Source organism: Parasteatoda tepidariorum, chromosome 7, assembly GCF_982258835.1.
Source record: "Parasteatoda tepidariorum strain Cologne lab strain chromosome 7, Ptep-v5.0, whole genome shotgun sequence".
Classification (NCBI taxonomy): domain Eukaryota; kingdom Metazoa; phylum Arthropoda; class Arachnida; order Araneae; family Theridiidae; genus Parasteatoda; species Parasteatoda tepidariorum.
In genome coordinates, this window is record NC_141761.1 from 106375783 (window position 1) to 106401703 (window position 25921).

General features: G+C 28.8%; 2 protein-coding genes across 4 annotated transcripts in view; one reads left to right on the forward strand and one right to left on the reverse strand.

Annotated features, from left to right (window-relative positions):
• Nucleotides 1-256: 256 nt before the first annotated feature.
• On the reverse strand, nucleotides 257-19407 carry Ent3 (equilibrative nucleoside transporter 3). 2 transcript variants are annotated; one of them, XM_071183026.2, is made up of 7 exons: nucleotides 18778-19407; nucleotides 14427-14501; nucleotides 12675-12919; nucleotides 10148-10376; nucleotides 8716-8903; nucleotides 7954-8194; nucleotides 257-463 (listed from the first exon to the last, which is right to left on the reverse strand). In XM_071183026.2, the coding sequence occupies exons 1-7, from the start codon at nucleotides 19226-19228 to the stop codon at nucleotides 408-410; spliced, it is 1485 nt and encodes a 494-aa protein (XP_071039127.1). In that variant the 5' UTR covers nucleotides 19229-19407; the 3' UTR covers nucleotides 257-407. The 2 variants fall into 2 exon arrangements, with proteins under 2 accessions (XP_071039127.1, XP_015928696.1); XM_016073210.4 differs by lacking the exon at nucleotides 257-463 and adding an exon at nucleotides 3342-4446.
• An 88-nt stretch (nucleotides 19408-19495) lies between these two features.
• Nucleotides 19496-25921, forward strand: part of mIF2 (mitochondrial translation initiation factor 2) — a 46901-nt gene continuing 40475 nt past the window's right edge. For both annotated transcript variants that reach the window (XM_043053340.3, XM_071183024.2), the window contains exons 1-4: nucleotides 19496-19621; nucleotides 21645-21840; nucleotides 23356-23464; nucleotides 23977-24039. In XM_043053340.3, the coding sequence (XP_042909274.2) occupies nucleotides 21664-21840; nucleotides 23356-23464; nucleotides 23977-24039 (349 nt within the window). In that variant the 5' untranslated portion in view covers nucleotides 19496-19621; nucleotides 21645-21663. The remainder of the gene's footprint in view (nucleotides 19622-21644; nucleotides 21841-23355; nucleotides 23465-23976; nucleotides 24040-25921) is intronic.

Consider the following 25921-nt stretch of genomic DNA (forward strand, 5'->3'; position numbering starts at 1 on the left):
ATGAATTACACATCGCAATTCTTGAAACGCAGTCATGTGATTTAGAGACCATATATTGTGTATTCTATTAACTTATTAAAAAACCTACATTGTTACTCTCTATCAATCTGATTTTTGCAAGGAGGGTAACAAAAGCGTTGAGATTTTTATAGAAATTATACTTTAAACATTGATTTTATGTAGATATACATAACAGCCATTCCGAAATCTTTGATGGAACTTTCAAAAGTTGTTCACAGTTCTAACTCACAAACATTTTCAGATTTATAGGTAGAGTATGGAGTTAGCATTATTTTGTAAATCAAGAAAACATATCTTTCCTTAAATACTAAAGTTAAAATAAAAACCACCATTTGTTTTTAAAAATGCAGTAGATTCTCAACTATCCGGTCTAATGTCGCAGAGGATTAGGCCAGATAACAAAACAGTTGCATAAGACAAAATTCAGCTCCATTCTCATATACTTAAAAACACAAAGATAAATATAATTAAAAACAAAATAAACGCATAACTTATCACATAATAAACATATATAATTATTCACATAATAAAACATTATAACATACATTAATAGCATAATAAACATATAATTAGTTAAAGAAGAAAAACATATATTTAAAAAACACATAGATAAATACAATTATTCACATAATAAAACATTATAACATACATTAATAGCATAATAAACACATAAATAATTACATAAGAAAAACATATAATTAAAAATACTTAGATTGGGAAAAATAATGAATATAAAATTTTTGAGCAATGAAAAAATGCTTACTGTTAATTAAAGAACTACATAAATGTGAAAAGTTATGACTAGAAAGTGTCAAATTATATAGACAAATACTTTAGCTTTTCTTATATATCTTTCCTCCTACAACATGTGTGTTACAAAGTGTTTGTTCGAGTATAACTCATTTTTATTAGGCGGAACAGTACAAATAACAGATAACCAGAAGTCTACTGTTATTACATTTTACAATTGACCATATTTTTAAGAATATTTTATATAACAAAATATCATATTAATTTTTAATGAAAAGAAAACTTTTTATATCTCAATACTTTTTAACAAATTGGGTTAAATATTGCAATAATTACTTGTTGTTACAATGTATAGTGTAGATAAAAATAATTAAAATTTAAAACTTTCAATTTTAACAAATTGGGACGCACGATTTAAAACATCAAGTATTATTTATATTTAAAAAAATACACAAAGAGTAAAGCTAATTCATTAATGACATAATAAGTTAGAAGTATGCTTAAGTAAATCTTATAAAAATCTAGAAATCTAATTAAAAAAAATCTAATAAAAATAAAATTAAAAAAAATAAAACTATTTACAGTTTCTAAAAATGAAAAAAACATTAATTTTTTTGGTGTTCACAGGAATACTAGTAAAGAATTATACAGTCAATATCATAAAAAAATTAGTCTTCCTTATTATGTTTATAAATAATTAAATATCAACAAATAATATAATATTAACAAATAATTAAATAGAAAACAAAATATTATAAATAATTAAAATAATAATTATATATTAAACAAAACATTAAGTAGTCTTAATAATTAATTTTTCTTATATACTTATAAATAATTAAATATTAAAAAATAATTAAATTGTAAACAAAATAATAATATAAATAATTAAAATAATAATTATAAATAATTAAATATTAAACAAAGCATTAATTTTTTTGATGTATACAGCAATACTAGTAAAGAATTGCACAGTCAATATCATAAAAAGTTAGTCTTTCTTATATGGTTATAAATAAATCAATATTAACAAATAATTAATTAGTAAACAAATTAATAATACAGTCGGACCCGTTTATCTCGAATCTCACAGAGAAGTTGAAAAATTTGAGATAAAGAGGTTTCGAGCTATACAGGTACTTTAAAAAATAAAATTTAATTAAGAAATTCAATTAAAACTGCTTTAATTGTACCACATATATCTATTTACATAAAAAAAAAATTAACATACCTTTAACACTAATAATAATTTTTTTAAAGATTTTTGACATCTAACCTTCTTTGTTTGTCATGTTGTTAAAGCGTTTGTGCTCGGTTATTAAAAATATGAGATACAGAGGTTTTGAAAAAAAAAAATTCGAGATAGACATGGAAAATACATTGATTTTAAATAGTAAATGTAAGGAATTTTAGAAATGTTGAGATATAGAGGTTTTTGAGAAAAAAAGGTTTGAGATAAACAGGTTTAACTGTATAAATAATTAAATATTAAACAAAATAATAATATAAATAATTAAAATAATAATTATAAATAATTCAATATTAAACAATGCACTAATTTTTTTGATGTTCACGGGAATACTATTAAAAATTACACATAAAAAAATTAGTCTTTATCATATATATATAAATAATTAAATATCAATCTCAAAAATTGATTCTATGAAGCTAGGAGGTATTCTAGAAATTTTATTACATTCTATTCCCCTCATTAAGACATCACTAGCAGATTAGCTGCCAATAACTTCACATTATAAAATACATAATAAAAAAAAAAGTTACAAGTAAAAAGGGCTTTGTGGCGGACCTTTTGGTTGAACCTGGATTAACAAGGCGAGGAAAACCTCCCACGGTTAGCCCAGAGGAAAAAGGATTCTATCTCACGATTCATCAACCAATGAGGATATTTTAAATTGATACATGATAATTTGGGAATAGTTCTGTATCGTGATCTGTCGCGTCAATTACAATTGCAAAGGTGTCAAACAGATTTTAAACTCACAAATTATTAGAAAAAACGTGTAGATGTTTGTCCGGGGGTGGCTACGAGTTATATCTTTCGAGTTGGTCCCTTTCTGTGTTGTTTTGTCTCTAGTTTCTCATGGGCCACTGCCCGGAAGTTCCCAAGAATTGGCGATTATTCTGCCACAGATCAGGATACGAAAATCTTGCCCATAATTTGCTCATACATGAAATCTTGTAATTTAATGAATAAAAAGAAAAAAAAATGTAAAACGTTATCAATGAATAATATGCGAATTTATATTTAATTTGATATTTAAATTATTTCAACTTGCAATTCATTTTAAGGAATGATTAAGAATTTATTCATAAGCATTTATTCATACCTTGAAATTAATAGTAGGTTTATAGAAATGCTTCAATTTAATGAATTTTTTTTTTCAATAAATAACATATGAAATAGGTATAAAAAACATATTAAATAATTTAAAAACAATCTATAGATCTTGCCTTCCATATGAGGAAGATATTTTTTTTATCATTATACACGAGCCTCCCACTTTCTCCAATAATCCTAATAAGCCCATAATCCAATAATCCACGTCCAATTATCCAAGGATCCCAATAATCCATGTGATAACAATAATATATGTTTGGTTCTATAGCTAATAATGTTTGAACCAAAGTTACACTGACATTAAAAGATATTATAATGCTAAGGAGCCCTTTAAAGGTTACATAAGCCTATTTCTTTTGCAACTACATAATTTTGAGCTGTATATGCAAGGAAGCTGATATCAACAAATACATCAAAATAAGTCAATTAAAGCTAGCGGGTCACATCTGGTTGAATGGATCCTTCTTCCTTGACATTTAAGATCTTAAATTACAAATCATAGGAAACTAGAGTTGGAGGTAAACCTAAGATCAGATAGCTTGAGAGTAAGAATGTGTGAGGAAGAGGATTTTAAAATCCTAAAAATTACCAACTAGAGAACAATTGGTTAGAAAAGAGCAGAATGGAGGAAGGTTCTAGGGAAGGCTCTGGCCTACAAAGGGTTGCCACACCAATAGAAGAAGAAGCCTATTTTTGGACTTCCCTTTCTTCCCTTTTACTGTAGTAGTTTAATTTTAAAATTTTTAGTAATAAATTAGACACGAGGTAGCTTTGCAAATATATACATAAATAAATAAAATTAAATTTTTAATTAATTTATGTAACTAAATATTCCTTCAAAAAGATTTCCAAACTTATTCTTTAACCATATTTAACATTTATTTCAAGTGCAAATTTCTTCGAAATTTAACTGCTTTAATTTTTCTTACGTTATTTTTTCATTTTTAAAAAAGGAGGGGATTTAAGCTTCATAAGTAAGCATTGATCAGTAAACACTCCCATGTTGGCAAAAAAAGAAAAAAGAAAGCAAATCACAAATGCTTATGTCACATTTAAATAGCCCCTTTTAAAAAGAAAAGAAACATCATCTGTTTACAGAAAGCTACTGTTATTAAGTGAATAATTCAAAGGTAATGTTATGTTCCAAACATCTGAGTTGTAAATAGTCAGATTACTGAAGGAGTGTTCAGTAATATTTTCTGGAATCAATGGTGCACAGGGAGAAAGGAGTGTTGGTCCAAGTAAGTAGTCGATAAAATATGCAACACCCGATCCAAGAGTCAATCCTATACTGTAGGACAAGGTCATAATGTTACCTGAAAATAGATAGATATAAGTGGAAAAGTATTTAACATAGCTTTCTAAAGCATACTGTATATCCTCCTGGTGTATGTGGTGACTTTTCAAACCCCCAAAACATTACGAAAATCAGGGGGTTAACTTATGTCTCAGTAATAAAGATGGACATTTCTTGACTCTGAAATACCAAAGCATTATAAACAACGATATATATATGAACTACTCGGTACTAATTTACAAAACTTTTTTAATCTGCCATATTCAATTAATCTTGCATTTTCTCTCATCATATTTTTTTAAAACATAAAGATTTTTTTTCAAAACATTCCTTTTAAATAGCTCAGAAAAAAAAATTAAGAATAAGAAAAGTGAAGATATTTTATTTATTCAAGAGAATTTCAAAAAATAAAACACAATGAAAACTTTTAAAACATACCGTACAGCTAGAAATTGAAATATTCCACAAAAAATTCCGATTTCCAAAATATTCATGATTCAATAACGTTAGCAGCATTGTCCCACTCTGCAATGGATTCTACTGAGTCCCACAAAAATCCTCTTCACCCCATCGAAAAGAACTCCAAATTCCACCTTTTTTTAAAGATTTTTTTTTATAGAACCGTAGTTTCACAGCCAACTCAAATTTTGAGTTTACGGCTACTAATTTTCAACTCCGTAGCCTTGTAACTATGAACCCAATCCAGAAGACAAGTGAACTCCTGAATCAAATATTGGGTGAAATTTTGCCTTTTTGGTGGACTTTTTTGATGGAGCTAACCCGCATTTGCGTTACATGGAGAGGAAAACCACGAAAACCTCCCACAGTTAATATGAGAGCAACAGGACTATACCCCATGATCCATTTACCACTAAGGATATTTTTATGCCAAAACTGTGGCTGGTGTGAGTCGGGTGTGGAATTCGTATCCACCAGCCATTGCTGGGAATTGAAACTGCTTCACCTCATTGGAAGGCGAATGCTCTATCCCCTCAAATTTCAAGTTATTTGGATAATCAGTTAAGAAGTTTGACTGGCCTATTTCACTCTTTTTTTTTTGTTGACTAGCCTATTGAAATGGTCATATTTTCTTTAAATACAATAATATGTGAAAAGAAATGAGAGTACTTATCAGAAGCATTGAAGCTGTTTAAAGTAATCATAGCAGGTGCAAAATTAAAATGAAATAGAAATTTTAATATATGGTTATTTCCAGGGCTCCAAGAGTCGGTAGTCAACAAAAATTTCGGGTAGCCAGTGAACTCTTGAACTTCTTGAGCTCTTATGCAGTTCAAGAAACTACCTTGTAAGTAATCAATAGTTTTAACCTATGTTCAGACATTTGACATAGTAACTTTACCAACTTAGTTATCACCATCTTCAAAATCATTGGCGGTGTAGAGTTGAGTGTATATTTCATTAAATGTGATCACAATCTTGCCTTATCAATTGTAATTCAATAGAAAACAGCCTGTTTCCTAGAAGAATCAGTTCACATCATACTATCATTCAAGGCATGCTTGAAGCACGGCCTACGCTTTGAAAAAAAAAATTTCTTTTTACCTCCACAGAGTTATTTCATTTAGTTTATAATCATTGATTATATCTATCATAATTTATCGATTATTTTCATTATAAATATTTTTCGTAACTATTTATGTGGTGATTACAATTTTAATAACTGATTTTTTCTCAAGTAAATTTTATCAAGTTAAAATTAAGAATAACTTTGAACCAATCACTTTAATTAATAGGAGAAAGAATTTCATTCATGCTTCTAGAAGAAAATATGGATAATTAGAGATTTCCCTTTCATCAAAATTATGTGATACCAGACTTATTCCAAAAAATATGTACTCTAATTAATAGGAGAAAAATTTTCTTTACATTTCTCGAAGAAAATATGGGTAATTAGAGATTTCTCTTTTATCAAAATTATGTGATAACAGACTTAATTCTAAAAATATGTACAGAATATAAATTTAAAAAGGTCAACACTCTAAAAAAATTTGGATCCAGTAGTAGGATTTTCACATACTAGGACATACTACTCCTTTAAAATGACAAAATTCAAAATTTGAAAGAATAGTTTCTGAGTTATCAAATTTTAAAAAAAACAACAAAAAAAACACATTATTTAAAAATTTAATTCTTCGAGAACTATTGGACCGCTTTCATCGATACTTCATATTTTGTCATTCAAAATTCTAAGTTTTAAAACAATATAAAAATTTGTATACTTTATGAATTGGAAATTTTTTTAAACAATTATTAAGTAAAATTATAATTATTTAAAACTATTTTTTCCATGGAGTTAGCTTTGGCTAAACAAATTTTATAATGGTGTGCAAAATGTTTTTAATTTTCCTTTATAAGTTCTTGAGATACAGCAAAATACGTAAAAAGTAAAATTAAGGTAAAAGGGTCCAATTTTTTGACTGCCCTCCTGACCAAACTAATGGAGAGATATTTTTCAGCTTATGGCTACCTCCCATATTTTATGGGTAAGAAATTCGAGTCTGTCAGAAAAAAAGTATGTTTAATTAGAGAAATGTTTTTGCGTCTTTTCATAGGCTAAAATATTGTCTGCAATAATTAATGAGTATGTTTAAAGGTAGGCCAGGGAAATAGCCAGTCTTAGTGCCTGATATGTCAGCCCTAATATATCAAAATTTATTCACCCTAGCAACAATTTTACCATGGCCCCAGTTGGACTCAAAATTGAATCAATATGGGTCCTATAAGAACACAGGGTGAGTAGTCAAATTTTTCAACAAAAAATAAGCACTTTTTAAATACTTGTTAAGCACTCAAAAAATATTTTTAATCACTTTCCAAAAAAAAAAAATCATTATTAGGATCTGTGCAGTAATAAAAATTATTTTTTTCCATTGTTTAAAGTTTTTAATTCATGAACATAAAATCATTAAAATTCAAAAATATTTTCACTAACTTCACATAATCATGATAAAATAACTAGTTTCTGATAAATTTTGCGGAGAAAAATTGTGAAAATCATGCATTTTTTTTGTAATTTAGAACGGCAATCAACACGGCAAAGAAAAAGTCTCTTTTTAAAAGATAGAAAATTAATCACTTTTTACAAACCCCAAATGAAAAAAGCACCTTTAAAGGCTTTTAAAAAATGTAAATCAAAAATAAGCACTTTTTAAAAACGCTACGCTCCCTGGAACATGCACTGATATTAGGATGTCTTGATTTTTTTAATATTGGTCGTAGAACGATCTATTTAGGGCCTATATTGGTTAAATAATGAATATAAAATATCAGATGAATCTGACAATTTTACATAGGGCTGATAATGTTTGTAAAGTGGCTGTAAAATATTGGGTAAATTTGACTATTCTACATAGGGACAATATAGGAAAAATAATAATGGTCCTTTGAATCCGTATTGAGCCAAGATTTATGAATATCGATCCAATGAGGGTCCAAGATGTTTTGTTGCTAGGGCAGTGTGTTCACTTTTGCACATTGTACAACTAGGTTAACAAAAATGCTTTACCAGTGAGCTCTTTTTGGTCATCAGAGACCATAGAAGGTGCCACTATCATGGGTACGGATCCAGCGATTCCATTGGTGATACCCAGCACTGCAGAGAAGAACATGGACCACCCTTCACCAGGGAGCAATGGATCTCCTCTGGGTGCAACACATGCAGCCAAAAGGGGAACTAACAGGATTCTCATAGCGGACAACAAAACCAAATGCCTTCTCTTCCACTCAAATGAGGCAGATGCGAAGATCTGGAAAGAGACACATAAATGTTTAATTTTATTTTACAGGGTAGCCACTCAAATCTGGAAAAAAAATTCCCTGTACAAATTGTATACAATATATTAGGAGGAAAAACACAAGCTCTTGTAAGATCTATGTTGGGCTAACTACAGTTATAATTGCTGAAAAAACTGAACATAAAACAACTGAACAAACTTAAAAAAAATAATGCTATAGTAAATGAACTAGTTTAATATAGCTGAAATATCATCCGTAGATTGCAGTTTGAGTGGTCTCCATTTTTAAAAAGGCGAAAATAAGAAACGAAATTCCTTCTATTTTCCCAGTTTCTAAAGAAAAACTCAAAATTCCCTACATTTTCCCTGTTACTTTAGGTGATTTTTAAATTCCCTGTATTTTCCAGGTTTTCCCTGTGGAGGGGCAACACTGTTTTATAACTGACGACCTATTTTTGGGTTTACGACTAGGTATCAATTTTCAACTCAAATGTTTTTCAACTAAGCTCTTCAAATAGGTATAAGGTACTTACTTTGCCCACAAAGTCAAATAAGTTGAAAATAGCCATGAGAATAACAGGCATCCAGGATCTGAGATTACAGCTTACAATCTCACTCTCAATCCCAGGAAAGAGGCAGAGAGTCACAAAATAGGCAAGTGCAATGCTCACCATGTAAGGCCAAACAAGACGAGACACTTCCACTCTGTTCAGGACGCCTCCTTGAAAAATATGTCAACATTTAATACTAAAAACACCTAAGTGCAAAGCTAAGTACAATACCTAATAGACACTTTTTATACAACTCAGAAGAAATTTGAAGAAGTTATGGGGATCATAATTAACAAATGGATGTCCCCTCTAAATACCACTAGCTACGGCATTGATCCTGATTTAAAGAGCCTTTATTTATCGAAATTTCTGATTAAAAAAATTTTTCTTTTCAATCCATTAAAATAAAATCAAACCCCGGATACTTATTGAATAACAATCACCAATTAAGTAATTATTTCAATGGCTGAAAAATTTTCCTTTTCTTTCTATAAAATGTCATATTATTATTATTATTATTTTGGCAAGCAGTATTTAATCAAATGTTTAGATGTTTTCAGATTAAATTTATGAAGAAAAAAAAAAGCAAAAATCTTTAGTTTACACGTTGATGTCTTGTCCATTCTCTAATTTGAAATTTAAAAAAGTAGCGTTTTTTTATATGCTTCAGTCACTCAACCTTCATTTGTTCTGCTAAAATCAATAATAGGGAGTTGCTTATGGGAAATTTTGAACTGTTACATGAAAAAATGTGGTACTTTGAGATTATTTCATCAACCTGGCAATGCTTGTGAAAATGTGCAAATCCTTCGGCATTATCATAATGAAAAGCGATTTCCAAAATAAACATTCTAAACACATTAAATTTATCAAATAGTAATAATAATAAAATAATAAAAACAAAAAAAAAAAATTTAAGTGTAAAAATACATAATAAAAAAATGCAATAAAAAGAATTAAAACAAAATAAAAACATCTTTTTTTTATAATTACACATTGAATAATTTTTGGATCTAACCATACATATTATTATAAATCATTTCAGTGCCTAAAAAAATAGCTTTTAAAGCGTAACCAAACAAACCATTATCCTTGTGCCACCACATAAATTCATTTAAATATGCTAAAAAAAACTAACTCGAGTAATAAAGGATTGCACAGTAAATATGATAAAATTTGCAGCCTTTTGGCAAAAATGGTCGACTGGATAATCCCAAAGTAGGAAAATGGTTGGTGGGATAATCCTAAAGTATGAAAATGGTCAACGGAATAATTTCAAAGTATTAAAATGGTCGACGGGATAATCCCAAAGTAGGAAAATGGTCGATTGGATAATTCCAAAGTACTAAAATTATAGATGGGATAATCCCAAAAATGGTCGACAGGATAATCCCTAAGTACCAAAAATGCATACTCTTCACTCCAGTCCACCACTGGATATGTTTTGCATAAGATCTTCCTCCCCTCATGTGAACATGAACACGATACTTGGTTGGAAGAGATTCACAAGAGGCATCATCACTGGTGGCTGCTGCATCAGAAGGGAGTTGCTGCTGCTGAATGACGGGTGAGGAGGGAGGTGAGCGCAGAGACAACACACCATATTTACCACACTTCGTCTCAGCAGGATCAAGTATATCTACCTGAAATAATTTAAGGTCACACTAAGATATTACATATCAGATATTAAATCTGAGATAAATACAGATCAGATATTAAATAATTAAGCGATAAAAAGATTATAAATACACAATATTTTCCTTTTGGAAAATAATCATTTTGGAAGTACAGTACAGAACCATTTATCCGGTACCCAGAAAACCGGGAAAAATTTCGCTTCGTTTTCCCGCCATTTTGAACTGGAAGGATGGAGAAAAAATGCGGAAGTGTTACTCATTTTTGAAGTTTAGTAGGAAAAAGGGCGGGTGGGGGGAGTCATTTGTCAAGAGAAAACTTGATTATTTCTTCTGTAACCTTGAAGTTCTTTAGGACGGGAAGGGGCCAGAAAAGGGGAAACTTTTTACTTTCTTCCCTGCATTCCCAAGAATTTGTGGTTTTCAGATAAGCTACCGTCAATCAAAAAGGGAGTGACATGCTGTTTTCGTTTTCTCTTTGATTTATGTGGGGGGTGGGGAACAAGCATTGCACACGCATATCGTTGAATAGAAGGTGAAAGAGAAATAAAAAGAAAAATAGTAATAACATTAATTGAAATGATACCAAACTGTTATAATCTGCTTCTTCATATTTATTGGTTTTAAATTTAAAAAACAGAGTAAAGAAAAAGTTGAAGCAATAAAATAGCTGAAAAAATACAAGCAAATATTTTTTTTTTCTTTTTTTCTGCAGAATTATATTCTAAAGATACTTTTCTTGTTCATGGGAAAGGAAAGAAGTACTTCTGATTTTTCTGTTCTCATTTCAGAATTTAAAAAAATTCGCCAATGACTGGCTTGCTTCAGCTAGAATTTTAAATTGATAAAATAAAAATAATAAAAAAAAAATTGAAATCAAAAAGTTTAAAAGATATTGCTCAGAAATGATATTCTTTCGTTCATTTTTTGAAAGAACACAGTAATTTTCAAAGAACACGATAAAAACATTTAATATTTTTTATAAATATGACTGCGAGTGGGGATTTTGCTATAAATTCAGATATTCGGAACACCATGAAATGAGGGAGTGGGGGTGAATTTCATTTTAAAAATTGGATGTTTTGGCGACCTAAATCCATGACTTTCCATCGTTTTTTTAAAAAAATAATAATTAAAATCATGATATTTCATGACAAACTTTGTTCAATATCCAAATGTAGTCGAACCTCGCTAACTCGAACCTCGATTTCACGAATTTTTCGATATCTCGAAGAAGAAAAAATTTCCTTCAAATTTCCTATACACTCAATGTTAAAAAAAACCTGATTTCACGAATTTTTTTTTCTAATTCCTCGATAACTTGAATTCTTTTTTCCATAAATAGTGTAGATTTTTTTTCTGAAGATAAAAAAATATTCCAAAAAAAACAAAACATTTTAAGAATAGAAAACCAATTCACATAATGATAAACTTAAAAAAAAAAATGGACATAAAGACATCAGTGGCATGGAATGATGTGTCCTCCTCTACGATAATGAATGTCTTCAAGAAGGCTGGATGCATTAAAGATCACGAAAGTCAATCAATATCGTTAATTCTGCTGAAAACTACATCGAAAATGATTGGGACAGATTGACTGGACTCATGAAACTTGATGACATGGAATTTCATGACTCTGTAAACGTAAATGATGCAATAACAGTGTGTGGTCAATGTGATGACAATGATATCATCTCTCAAACAAAAGCTTCTTGTGAACTATCAGGATGAGGAAATCGAAGATTCACCGCCCAATCTTACTAACAAACAAGCACTTTCTGCAGTGGACACTTTAAGGAGATTTACTGAGAGGCAGCCAAATAAGTCAGAGGAGTCATTCAAAGCTATAGTCCACTTAGAAAGTGTTATAGACAAACTTTCTTACACATCTCTAAAGCAAACAAAATTTGAATCTTTTTTTAAATGAAAGTGTAAAAAATGTTTTTTGAATAAATATGGAATAGTAAATAAGGCATGTAAAGAGCATTTTTCTTTATTCTATTATCGATAACATGCGATTTTCGATAATTCGAATTTTCGGTATCTCGAATTTTTTCTCCTCTTCCTTCAAGTTCGAGATATAGAGGTTTGACTGAACATGATTTTTCACGACTTTCCAGGTGCGCAGATACCCTGAATATACTTTAACCAAAATAACAAATTATTGTTTCATTTTGTTAAATTTATAGAAAATGGGATTCAATAGATTTAATTATTTTATTCTACAAATATGATATTTACAAACCTTGACAATGGAAGGATTTAAAATAAAAATAAATGAAAAGAAAAAAAAAACTCGAAACTCACTAAACTGACATCTTCAGTGGGTTCCAGTATTATGTGTTTTTGCATATCATCAGATTCTGATGCATTGACGCAAAGACTGAGATAGAAATTCACAAACTCAGTGCGCTGCAAGATGAAATGGATGACGAAGCAGACCACAATTAGACCGATAGAGATGCAGAAAAACAAAATGGTATTCAGCTTCTCATTCTCCAAAAGAAGCTTTGTCAGAATTCTGTTGGTCGATACAAGCAGTCCAGCAGCACCTAATAACATTGAAACACAATATTACGTCCAATGAAAAAAATCTGAATAAAATGAAACAAACATTTAGTCACAGATTTCTTTACTAACCTTAAGTATTAAACATAAAAATTAATTATTAACAGTCAGAGTGCGTTGCCAAATCTCTCAACAAAAAATAAGCACCTTTAAAGTACATTCAAAAATATTTCTAAGCACTATATACATAAACAAAATGCAAAATAATTTTCAAAGACTTTACATGATAAAATAACTAGTTTCTGAGAAAAAATATTTCTTGATTATATTAGCCACCATAAAAAGATCGAGAGATTTCGCGGCTCAATTTCAGAGGGAATGAAGCCTGAAATTGAGAGCATCTTGCCAAATGCAGCCAAGTTGCACATGAGAATGCAAGAATCTCATCCAATAGTCGCACATGCAGACTCCCAAGTATTTCATCAAATATGTAACATGATTGGTGTTATCATACGTTTCGGACCGACGATACGGCAAAATGGATTGTAATTGAATGAATTGTGAAAACCTTGAATAGAACAGTGTGTAAACCACACTTTTGCATAATATGCAGCGAAAATAGACATGATAAAGAAAGAAATCTTATTTTCAAAAAGGAAAAATTAAGCAATTCTTAAAAACACCCCATGAAAAAAAGCACCTTTAAGGGCTTTTAAAAAACGAAAATAAGCACCTTAAAGCCCTTTTCAAAAACGTTACGCACCATGACATTGTGCTAACTCTTTGAAAACTGAAACACTTAATGATTTGATTAGAGTATCTATAAATGGCATCCTCCCTTCTTAATAGAATGTGACCCTTGGGCTACAATTGACACGCGGCATTTTAGTGCCAAAAAGGCAGAGGTATACAACACAAAGTGTTTATTGCTCCATAACTGTTGAATGCCCAGTCTAGATTTTATACAAAAGAAATAACTCTTTAATTTTTTAAATTTTTTTTTAAAGAAAACTGAAGAGAGTTCTCTATAATTGAACTCAATTAGAACTATAATTTTTAATATAGGCTCTTCAAAAAATCCACAAAATATGAAAATAAAATATTGATATAAAAATATATTCTTAATAGAATGTGACCCTTGGGCTACAATTGACACGCGGCATTTTAGTACCAAAAAATCAGAGGTATACAACACAAAGTCTTTATTGCTCCATAACTGTTGAATGCCCAGTCTAGATTTTATACAAAAGAAATAACTCTTTAATTTTTTTTTTTTTTAAGGAAAACTGAAGAGAGTTCTCTGTAATTGAACTCAATTAGAACTATAATTTTTAATACCGGCTCTTCAAAAAATCCACAAAATATGAAAATAAAATATTGATATAAAAATATACGTAAGATATTATTTTGACAAGCGGCCCACAAAAAATTTTGGCCCTCAATAATAGTAATACCTCATTATAATAAAACTTTTGGTCGTGATACTATAATAATTCAAAATAGAATTTAAGTATATAGAATACCATATAATTACACAATGTAAACTCTTACTTTCGCCGGTCATAACTGCTTGAGTGTAACGTGAGGGTAACATACTCGTGTAGCCATAAAAACTGGACTGTTGAACTGAAAAATAAAAAATCTCATATAAACACATCAATCTTATTATTTCATAACAATCTAAGCAAAATATTAATAACCTTAATATGTTATACAGAGAAGCAATTATGTCGTATATTTATTGTATTTATAAATTGGAAAGAAATGGAACATTTACCTTAAACTTTTCTAAAGCATAAAAGACAACGCATGATCTTTTAATTTCGTAATGTAGCAAAGTAGATAATTAACCTAGCTTATAGTCAAAACTTAAACTTGCCTTAACTTAGTTCAAAATCTAAGAAAATACTTGTTCTGAAGGGTAATTTGTTACCGAGATTTCTTCCTTACACATACAGAAATAAATAAAGATTATTGTCCAACGAATACATTCCCCTAACAGAATCTAACTTCTTTCTTCAGAGAGTAATAAAAGTTGAGGCAAAAATTTACACAGAAACTGAAACAGTTGAGAGGTTCTGCCCATTTTTCTTATATTATAAAAATAAAAAATTGTTCTAATATTTGGAATTTAATTGGTATTAATACAAACCTGATAAAAAATTAAAAGGAATAAAAAAAAAAAAAAGAAATAGAAAGAAAATTTCAATGTTCTTAGAGATATGTAACACTTGTATATATCTGGGATAGGATATAATTTAGCGTTTTTAGCATTACATAGTTTAAAATTTTAAACCTTGTTAGGAAATTATACAACTTAACCAAATATTAAGATTAGTTGATAACTGAATACTAGGTGCATCCAGTAAAACAAATGTATTTTTCAATGTTCTTTTTTATTATGAAAAAATTGTGAGACTTCATTTCTGCATTTTTATGAAACAATTTGAACACTCTAACCCCCCCCCCCCCCCATCTAAATTGCAATTCAGTTTCAATGCAATCTTAAATTCAATACTGATTTGTTTCAAACAACTGATTGACTTCATACACACAAAACTATTTTTATGTTTAATAATAATAAAATAACATAGAGGAGAATACAGATTTAACATCACCATCGTATAATGATCCTGTTTCAAACATCTTTTCAGCTTAGTTCCCTTTGATTTTCCATAGGAATAATGTATAAAAATATCAATGTTTAGAGAATTCTCTGATATTATTTCCCTGAAATACGTTTTTCTTCATCTTCGTCTAACTGTTAGTTAATAATTTTCAAATATTGTCAAGCAACCACACATACAAAAAAAATAAAATAAAATAAATAATAATACTTTGTTATCTACTATGTAATGAAATGGAATTTTAAACCTCTGAAATTGGATCAAACCTTTACTTTTATACTATCATTTTAAATAGGGATGAGGGATCGCTGCTGCAGATTTTTTTCGAGCTTTCTGCAACAAACTTCTCTAGTACTAATAATATCTTTCTGTGAGATACTTTTAATAATAACAAATATAAATGTTGTTAATTTAAAGTAAGTAAAGCCTTAACTAAAAAAAAAAAACTTTTTGGATAAATTTTTTTTTTTTATTTGAATACGTAATATTTTTTTTACTCTAACATTGTGGGTGGTATTCTCGCATTTTGGAGGGAGAAAAACACACTAATTATTTCTTTTTTTGCATTTTGTAAATCATCATCACATTAAAAAAATAATTAAAAAACCCGAAATCCTTAGCAGAAACTAAGGGAAAAAAAGATCGACGGCGAAATCACGTGAATGGGACTCTTCAAAAAGGGTTTACTAAATGTGTGTTTTCATTTTGAGATTCAGTTATTGTAATAAATAATATCGTTTTAAAAATATAGGATTTAAAAACTATGTCCAAATTAAAAGTATAATAACTGCAAAAAAGGAAATTTTTGTAGAAGAGGAAACAAAATTTTTTACTTCATTATTCTTTATTCTCAAATGAGAATAAAAAAATCACAAGCATCTTCTTTCCACTCAGATGCGCGAGGAGGCCCCTTTTGAATATAGTTTTGAAGAAAAGATAAAATTTTTTGAAAAAGAAAACTAAAATTTTTTACTTCCCAAATGAAAACTCTTTCTGCAAGAACTCGATATCTATCTGCGAAAATGTTGCTACAATTCTGCTACTGGCGTGGAATTACAGTCATTTTACTTTCAAGAAGGTCTGGGAAGAGAAAAAAAAGAAATGGGGTTTCTTTTCTTTAGTGCACCATCTACATTACTGCTTATTGCACTTAGAGCATTTAGAATTTCAGATAGAATATAGTAATTTAAAAAAATATATAACAAAATTAAAGAATGCATTTAAATTTTAGTTCTCATGGGAGTTTTCATGTTTCCAAAATAGCTATGTCCCGTTTACAACGGTTTTGTTCAGTAATAGAAGCATCGTTAAATTGAGGTTCTCATATCTTAGAGTCTGCATTAAGAAACAATAACTCTTTATAGCTACAAAAAGTTACTTCATAGTAACTGATACTAAATCTGTTTAAATCTTACTTTGCCCTTTTCTGGATTTGCTTAAATTAAACAGAAAGGCTCCTGTATGTTAGCAGACAGCGTGTCCCCTGTTGAAGTGCTGTTTTTTCTAACATACGTACCTTTAGAAATTCTTCTTTTTTTGCTTGATTTGTGTTTTCAACTTTCTAAATTGTTGAAATTAAGACAAATTTGGTTTTAGCTGCTTTTAACGCTTTTCCATTTTGACTTATCATTATTTTAAATGAAAACCTCATATTGCCTTTTTCGGAATTCGCTTAAATCAGCTGAATTCTTTGATTAGATAACTGGTACTAATGTTACTTCATTGAAACTGATAATCTTTTATAAATGAAGTAAATTCATTTCTATAGTAATTTAAATCTGCTTAGATGCCCTGAAAAAGTGAAATTGATATAACATCCAAATTCTGAAGCATCTAATAAAAATTTGGTCAATAAATCATGATTGTAGATAGACTAAAAGTGTTTGGTAGATATTGAATGCTCCAGTATGTACACTTTGAGGAACCCATGTTGTAGCATATTCTAGATTTCATTATGGCGACAAAAAAAGTTTAAAGAACTTCTTTTTTATCAAGAATTAATTTTAACACTGTAGATTTTTTACAATAACATAAAATTCTTATTGTTTAACAAAAAGAAATCACAATAAGATAAAAAAGAAATAATAAATAGATAGAGTCATACCAAATCGACAGAACTTCGTGATAATAATAAGAAAATAAAATTTTTCTTTCAAATGAAAAAGAGAGAGATTATTGACAATACTGTGTTTAATTTGAATAATATTTCATAAAAAAAAAACAAACTAATTATCATACGAACATGCATAATTTTCAGAAAAATAAAATATTATTAAGAAATACATTTTCAAAATTGATTTGGTTGTACTTTAAAGAAGACAAATAAATAAATAAATTTTCCTGCTCTGAATCCTTGTAAAACAGAACAGAAACCATTAAAATCGATGCAAAAAAAAATATCTAGTGATTTAGTTGCTCCAGAGTGGCTTAAGTTAAATCTTTTGAATTAGTCCACCTTTGTGATGTAATTTTCTATGTGCAATTGCTCAGCCATCATCAAAGTATGGCGATTCTTTGCCGCACCCTGAGTCTACCAGCAAATATTTTTGTGGGGAGATTTCCATATCGTGATCTGTGGCAGGATAATCGCCAAGTCTTAGCAACTTCTGGGCAGCGGCCTGCGAGAAACTAAAAAAAACAACAACACTGACTCGAAAGGTATAACTTGTAGTCACCTCCTGGTAAACATTGACATCTTTTATTTTTTTAAATCTGCAAGTTTAAAATCAGGGGAGATTTCCCTATCATGATCTATGGCAGAACAACCGCCAAGTATTGGAAACTTCCGGGCAGTGGCCCACGAGAAACTAAATAAAACATCACAGAAAGGGACCAACTCGTGTTTGTTTTTTTTAAAAAAATTTGCAAGTTTAAAATCTATTTGGCATCTTGGTGATTGTAGTTGGCGCGACATATCATGATATGGAAATATCCCCTAAAATCAATTTGCCTCTTTGGCGATTGTAGTTGGCACAACAGATCACCATACGGAAATATACCCATTCTTGTACCTAGCTAACAAAAAGATACCAAATTTAATGCTAGTTTTGCAAAATATTTTTTTTTAAATTATTGGTAATAACTATTATAATATAAAAAGTTGCAGTAATTAAACTGAAAAACATATGTAATAAAATGGCTAATGCATGGCTAAATTATAACATAACCGGGGAGATTTCTGTATCGTGATCTGTGGCAGAATAATTGCTGATTGTAGTTGGCGCTACAGATCACGATACATATCCCCACATAATCTCCGTAAACAGCATATTTACCTGTGCAACCAAATGCTACAACAGCAACAGCTATCAAATTAATAGAATAGCCGAGGGAATCGTCGAAAATTTCAAAACATATTTCAAAAATTGCCACAAATGTTAATGTGAAGAAAGCAATTATGTATCCAAACACTATTCGCACATTTAGAGAGAGAGTTTCTACAAGCACGTTATTGATGATAACGGCAACAAATGCAACCAAAATGTAAATCAAGCTCATGTCAAATACAATTGTGGTGGCCGGATATTTCGACTGGAAATAATCTACAGCGATAATGAAACTGTTGTATGGAAGGAGAAAACCCACACCTGCGAGCAATAACGCTAAATAGATACAATGACAAGAATCGCTCGGAGGATGTGAACTGAATCCCGTTCTTTTTAATAACAATCTATCTTTGCATTGCGATCCCAGCTGAATATATCCACGGCTGATGTTCTCGTCCATCTTGCTGATTTTGAAACTATTTTCAGTACTTTATTCCATTAAATAAAATACGAGTGTATGAAATGAGCTCATGCTGTAAAGCTTTAGATTTACAATGAAAAAAGCTTTAAATTCTAACGCTAAATATTTAGTTTCGTATTCGCAGTGGATGTGAGATAAGTTATTTCAAAAGTTTCTGCGAATAATAAGACTAGCTTACAGCTTTGTATTTTAAAAACAAACCTAATTATTTAAGTGCATGAAAGCTATAAGCTAAATTTTCAGTATGCAGATAAAAGGTTCAATGGATATTCATTATCAACTTTTAACTGTGGGAATCTCTTTAAGTTTCACCGGTTTTAGCTGTGATATATAAAATGAATAGAAATTAGAAACTTTACTTTTATATTTGTGGTACGTATGATATTAAAAACATTTATAAAACTTATGCTTGTGATTGTATATTCTCGTTTTCATTTTGAAATTATCGGTATGAACTAATCGGTACACCTCAAATAAAAAACTAAATCGTTTTACTGAAAAGTTCGCCATAATCTTATAAACGTGAATATGCATTAATTTTTACTTTTATCCTCGGATTTATGGATACTTTAAAAGTTTCTGATTATTAATCTAATAATAGTTCATATATATATAAGAAGAAATTCTTGGCGTGTTCAGATGCTTACATTAGCTCCTTAACTTAAAAGCCTGTGACAAGTTAGGCTATTCTCTTTTTTTTTTGTAAGATTATTTTTAAGTTAAAAGGTTAAATATATTTCCCCTCTTATTTTATGTTATTTACATACAAACTTCTATAAAATGAAAAGCTTTCTGCAAATGCAAAAGTTCAATTAAAAACCTGATTAAGTTGTAGAATTGGGGCTCCATAGTTTGGTATAATTTTCGTTCAGTTTTGTTGAAACACCGTTCCCGGTTACCATGATTATTTTTGCTTTCAATGGTATCACCTTTGGGTTACAGCAGTTTTTAATAGCCATTATGTGATTGTTTTTTTTTTCTTTTTTGTTTTTTTCATATATATTGGTTTATTTTCAAATCACCAAAGTTGATAGATTTTCAAATTGCTAAGAAGGGCCCCCTGTTGTAAACTATTATCAAAAAACATCCATGAGTAATTTACTGTTTCTTGTAACTTGACATCCTGACAAAATTTGTTTGAAAATGATCGCTGATTTTTTGAAAGCGCTCTAGTTTTTTTTTTGAAGCTCTATACTGATTACTATACATATGAGTTTATATGACTTTAAATTTAGAATTTTTGTAAAGAATGGGGATGCAGGATTTAAAATATGGCATATCTACCAGATCAACATATTTTTATTTTTAATGAGGACTTTGGTTCTATTAAATAATCTGCTATGTTTTCTAATTCAGGCTTGTAAAAATCCTGTTTTTTTTTCCGGAGAAACCCTACCCACTGGGCTTTTTTTTGTGTTTTTTTCAGGGCTTTATTAAATTTGTTTAGGCTTTTATTCAGTTCTTTAAAAATTACTTTAGTTTTATTCATCATTTTTTTTATTCTTTAGTCTTATAGTAACTCTTGCTGCAACAATAAATATCATTAATTTGCGTTTATTTAGCTGCATTTTAAGAAAATAATTTGAAACTGTATGTAACAAGAATTACAGGTGTGGGAAACTAATAGTTAAAAAATATTTTTATGAATTATTATCTTATTTCATTGAGTTAGGATTCTAAAAGCATTATGTATTATATCTTGTAATAGCAACAGCTTCAATTGTATTGTGAATTAGTGTCTCAAATTTTTTTGATAATACATTAGTACATTATTTGTGATTTCTAATTATACATGTTTTTATAATGGTTAGATAATTTAAGGCACAGTAGACTAAAGTAATGGTAAATATTTCAATACATGAAGTTTATATTTTATTGTTATAAAATGCACTAATAAAAGAACCCATTTCAGTTTTTCCTGCACAAAATCATTACACTGCTCTAATTTCTTTTTGAACCTTTGTGTTTTAGAATAAAATTAATATTTTCATTTTCCATTACTGGGTTTTCAATAATTAATCTGGAATGGTTTTTTAGAAATTTTTTTAAAGTCAGGCAGAATTTTGACTCTTTTTATGATGAATACCTAAGGCAAAAACATATGCCACGATTGTGACCAATTTTCTCGTGGTTTGCTTTCATGTATATTTTGCATATCTGTATACATATAGCTTTTTATTAAAATTCCGTTTATTTCTGTATTAACCATTATTGTAATAAATTAAGCATCAATAATAGTTTGGCCCTTCAAAATGGAATATTACCCTAAAATAAGATTTTTTTGCAACCTGCTATATATTGAAAAAATCTACTCATTAATTGTTAATTTAATTTTTATTGTTTTCCTGCATGATTTTATTTTTGGGTCTTGATAATTTCTTTCCTCTTTTTTCAGATGACAGAGAAAGGTTAAAATGAGAAGGTTGATTCCTTTAATTTTGGTCAAAAATGTTTTTCATGGCAAAACATTGTCCGACCATTCACTGTACAGTATATTTTCAAAACTTATTATTTCTTACCCATCACATTATCCCAGTCACCAGACATATTTCACATCATCTACATTAAACAAAGCAAAAGGAGGTGAAAAAGTAAGTAAACAGACTGTCAAAAAATCTGCAACCTAGAAAACTTCAATAGAAATAAAAATGCTTAAAATATTGTGTAAGATATAATGTTTGAAGGCATTTTTTACATTTCAAACATTAAAAAAAGTTAGTGAGCAGCCTGTCATAAAGTCTGCAATCTAACAAATTTTAATAGAAATTGCTTAGAAATATTAAAAAAAAAAAAAAAGAAAGAAATGTAATGTAGCCAAAAAGCATTTTTATTTTTTTATTTATTTTGAAAAGAGAATAATAATATTTTATCTTGTGTGCAAATGTTTTTGTGTGAAGAGATTTCTAAAATTTATGCTAAATATAATTTGTAATGCAATGCCAAAGTTGTTAGTCACCTTTTGTCAATTTAGTTGACAGGGTTCGATCCTCGCCGGCCGAAGACTCCCCGTGTAGTAAATGGTGACTGATGCACGTTAATTCTGTCGAGTCTCAAAGTCCTCCATGTTCCCACAACAAATCAATACCTCTGGGGGTACTGATCCAGGAGTTTCCTTGTCTTCTGGATTGGTTCAAAATTACAAGGCTACGGAGTTGAACGTAAGTAGTCGTAAACCCATGAAATTGGGTCGGCTGTTCAACGACGGTTATAAAATAAAATATAAAATAAAATTTAGTTGACAAGTTTTTTAAATAAATAGAAATGTAATAATAAAATAATTTGAGATTATTAATTAAATTTTGTTTGCCTATTAAAGTATGTTATAAATTTAGCGTGCGTAAATTCATCTGACTTCTATGATCAGAATATTCGTATATGATTTTTGAAAATTTACCATGAAATTTTATGGAGAAAAAATAACAAAAGAAAATGCTGTTTCTTAAATTGCTATTTCTTGTTAATATTTCTCAGTTATTTTTGACAATTCCATGGTTTGCTTTTACTCATGATCTCTTTATTTTAAATGGAGCAATTTTCCAATGAACGAAGAAGAATATATACTACCTTTCATATTCATGTAACAAAAAATTGATAAATTTTAATAGTTTTATAAAATAGTAAATTTAAAAAATGTGCACTCTTGTTACTTGAGAAAGACATGAGGCATTTAAAATTTTGCATTAATAATTATATTATCTAAACTGTATAATTAACTTTTATTTTAAATAACTTCAAGAAAAGAAGGTCAACAGATTAAATAACATCCATAAAAAAGTTTTAAATCCAAGCACATTATTTATTATGAAAATTTTTTGTTTAATCTTGAATTCCCTTTTGAAGATTTGATAAGAAATTTACAAATCACATTATGAGTATAAATAAGTTTATATTATTTTATTTGTTTCATTTTAAAAAGAAAAAATTATTTCTAGAATTAGCAGCAAATAAACTCTTTTTTTAAAAAACAATTTTATCATTTTTATAAAATATTTCACCTCAATTTATAAAATAAAAAACAGACTTTTCATAGACATGTCTGATCAATTTTTAGATTTTCCAAACTTTTTTTTACACCCTGTAGACTGATTAAAATTCATCGTTTTCAGAAAGCTAAAAATGTTATTCAGTTCAAACCTAAATCAAAACAGACTGTTGTGGAATTATGGAAAGGAGTTACACCCCTCGACATTGCTGATGTTACTCAAAGAGATATAGGTAAGAATTATTGATACTGTATCCATAGTTCATTGTCTGAAATCATAGGTGGTCTACTAGTCCGGTTTTGGTTCCCAGAAGTATTTCACTCAGATTATACTTAGTGTTCTCTATTGTTCAATAAAAAGCAGCTTACACTGTACTGTACAGTTTATTTTACAATTGTACACTTCTTGTTTTAAATTACAAGTAACTCTCAGAAGCATTTACAGTGTAAGCAATTATCTTTAAGAATACAAAATTCTCAACCTTAACATACCTAAATATATTAAAACAAAGACAATAATATGGTAGAGTATTAATCTGACAGCCGCACAAAGATAATCCTCAAAAGTGAATGCCCTTTAACAAGTAGACATACTAACAAAAAAAAGTTTATATAAATTATATTAAATGTGCAAAGCGAAGCTGTTTTCTTCTCAATATTCATTTTCAAAATGTTACGCATAATTTGAAGTTGATTACCAACATAAATATTTTGTCTTATTAATTTATTTGCTTTTTATTTTTAGATGATGTATTTGAAGCTATTTCTTACCTTGAAACTTATGAGCTCTATCAGGAGGTTGATTCAGGTAAATAACATTTCTTTTCAAAAACTATTAAAGTGTTATAATTTATTATCATTTACTTATTAAAACTAGAAAGAACGAATGTTTTCAAATTCCCATTTAACATATCTTCTACTCAACTCTTCAAGCAAACTGTTATTGAAGGAATGAATATTTCAATTACTGGCATGTCTTGTAGTTCATGGGGAAAAACTTATTGAACTGTACAGACCTAAACCCAATGTCTTAACTTTCGAACTATTTTTTTAAAAAAAAACTTTTTAAATAACTAAAAGAAGAACCTATGTGACTTACTTTTTCAACATATTGTTCTGCTACCTCTGTCAAAATACGTTTTAGGCTTATTTATATTAAAAAATTTATAACATTAATTATTAGCAAACGAATAGATTCATTAATAAAAATAAATTGTTAATTTTTAAAATGCAATTCAATTGAAAATACAAGTTTTGATAATATACTTCATTAAGAAGCTAATTTTCTTTGATTTGCAAAATTTTAAAGTAAAGAAATTGTTGCAGCGAAATGATACAGTTAAAAGTTTTAAATTGTGAATTATTATTATCATTAAGGATCAAATTTCAGTTAACTATTTACAGCAAACTTTGCAATAATATTCCATTTACTTTCTGTCTTGAACATTAAAATAAGACTCAAAATTAACAATGGACAGCCACTAAAGTTTGACTCAGATCAGCATAAAATAATTATTAGTGGTCTCTTGAATCAGTGATCAATGTAAAGGAATGGCACAGTATATTTCTTATTATAAGCCGATAATTTTTTTGGAAAATTTTCAAAATCTAAAGTTGGGAGATCGGTTTGTAATCAGATCCCCTAATTAAAAAAAATTCCAGGAGGTTATCGCCAAAAGAAATGTTTCTACTTTTGCTGAGCATTAGCCATAATCAGTAAATATTGCAAAACTTACAAACAAAGCATAAAAATAATAATTGAAAACGGACTGCCTAAATATAAAAATTGAAAAAGAAATGCATAAAAAAATGTGAAAAGGATATTTTTTTTAAAGTTTTCTAATTACGAATTTGGAAGGTCCATGCTTCTTTTACCCACTGTGCAACCGTTACTAGATTTACCATTTTTATTTCCAAGCATAGTATGCCTCGTTTTTCTTCATGTCTGCTTATGTAGGAGTTTTCAATTTTGCATGAATTTCTGAATAAAAAGCGTACTCTTCGGCTTATGCCTAGAAGGGCTTTTATTTGGAAATATATTGTTATATATGGTAAGCTATTTTGATTTTTTGGTTTCTAATTTCTTATTTTGGTCTGTGTTGTTTCAAAATACATTATTGTCTTAATTGTGAACATTTCACATTCTTATCATTATTATTTTTCATTTTAGTTCAGTAAACAAGCCAGGGAAAATGTGTCTGGTTTACATTATAGTTATATTTTTGAGTTATAGGTTTTATACACCAGTGACTAAATTTCCTTAATTTGTACCTTTGTTTTGTATTTTAATCAAAATGTTAAGTTTTCTAGATAAACTAAGCATTAAACTAAAAGTGATTCCAGTATTTATCGTTAAATTAATAACAATTTAAGCAAGCATTATAAAGTTGAACAATATTTAATTTTTTTTTGTCATTAATTTCAGCACCCTATAAACTGTTGCAGCTAGATTTATTTGTCTGTTTTTTTTTGTTTTTTTTTTTGTTTTTTTTTTTTTTTGTAGTTGTTGCAAATGATTTTAATTTCTGAATGTATATTTCAATAGTTTAATTACATAATCAGCTGAACTACACTTTTGTCAGGGTATTACGCAGTGTCAAGTTAAGGTAAAGTGAAGTAAAGTGTACTTATTTAATGTAGAAAATTCTTTAAACAAAATATCAGGAATGACCATTTGCTAATTTTTTCAG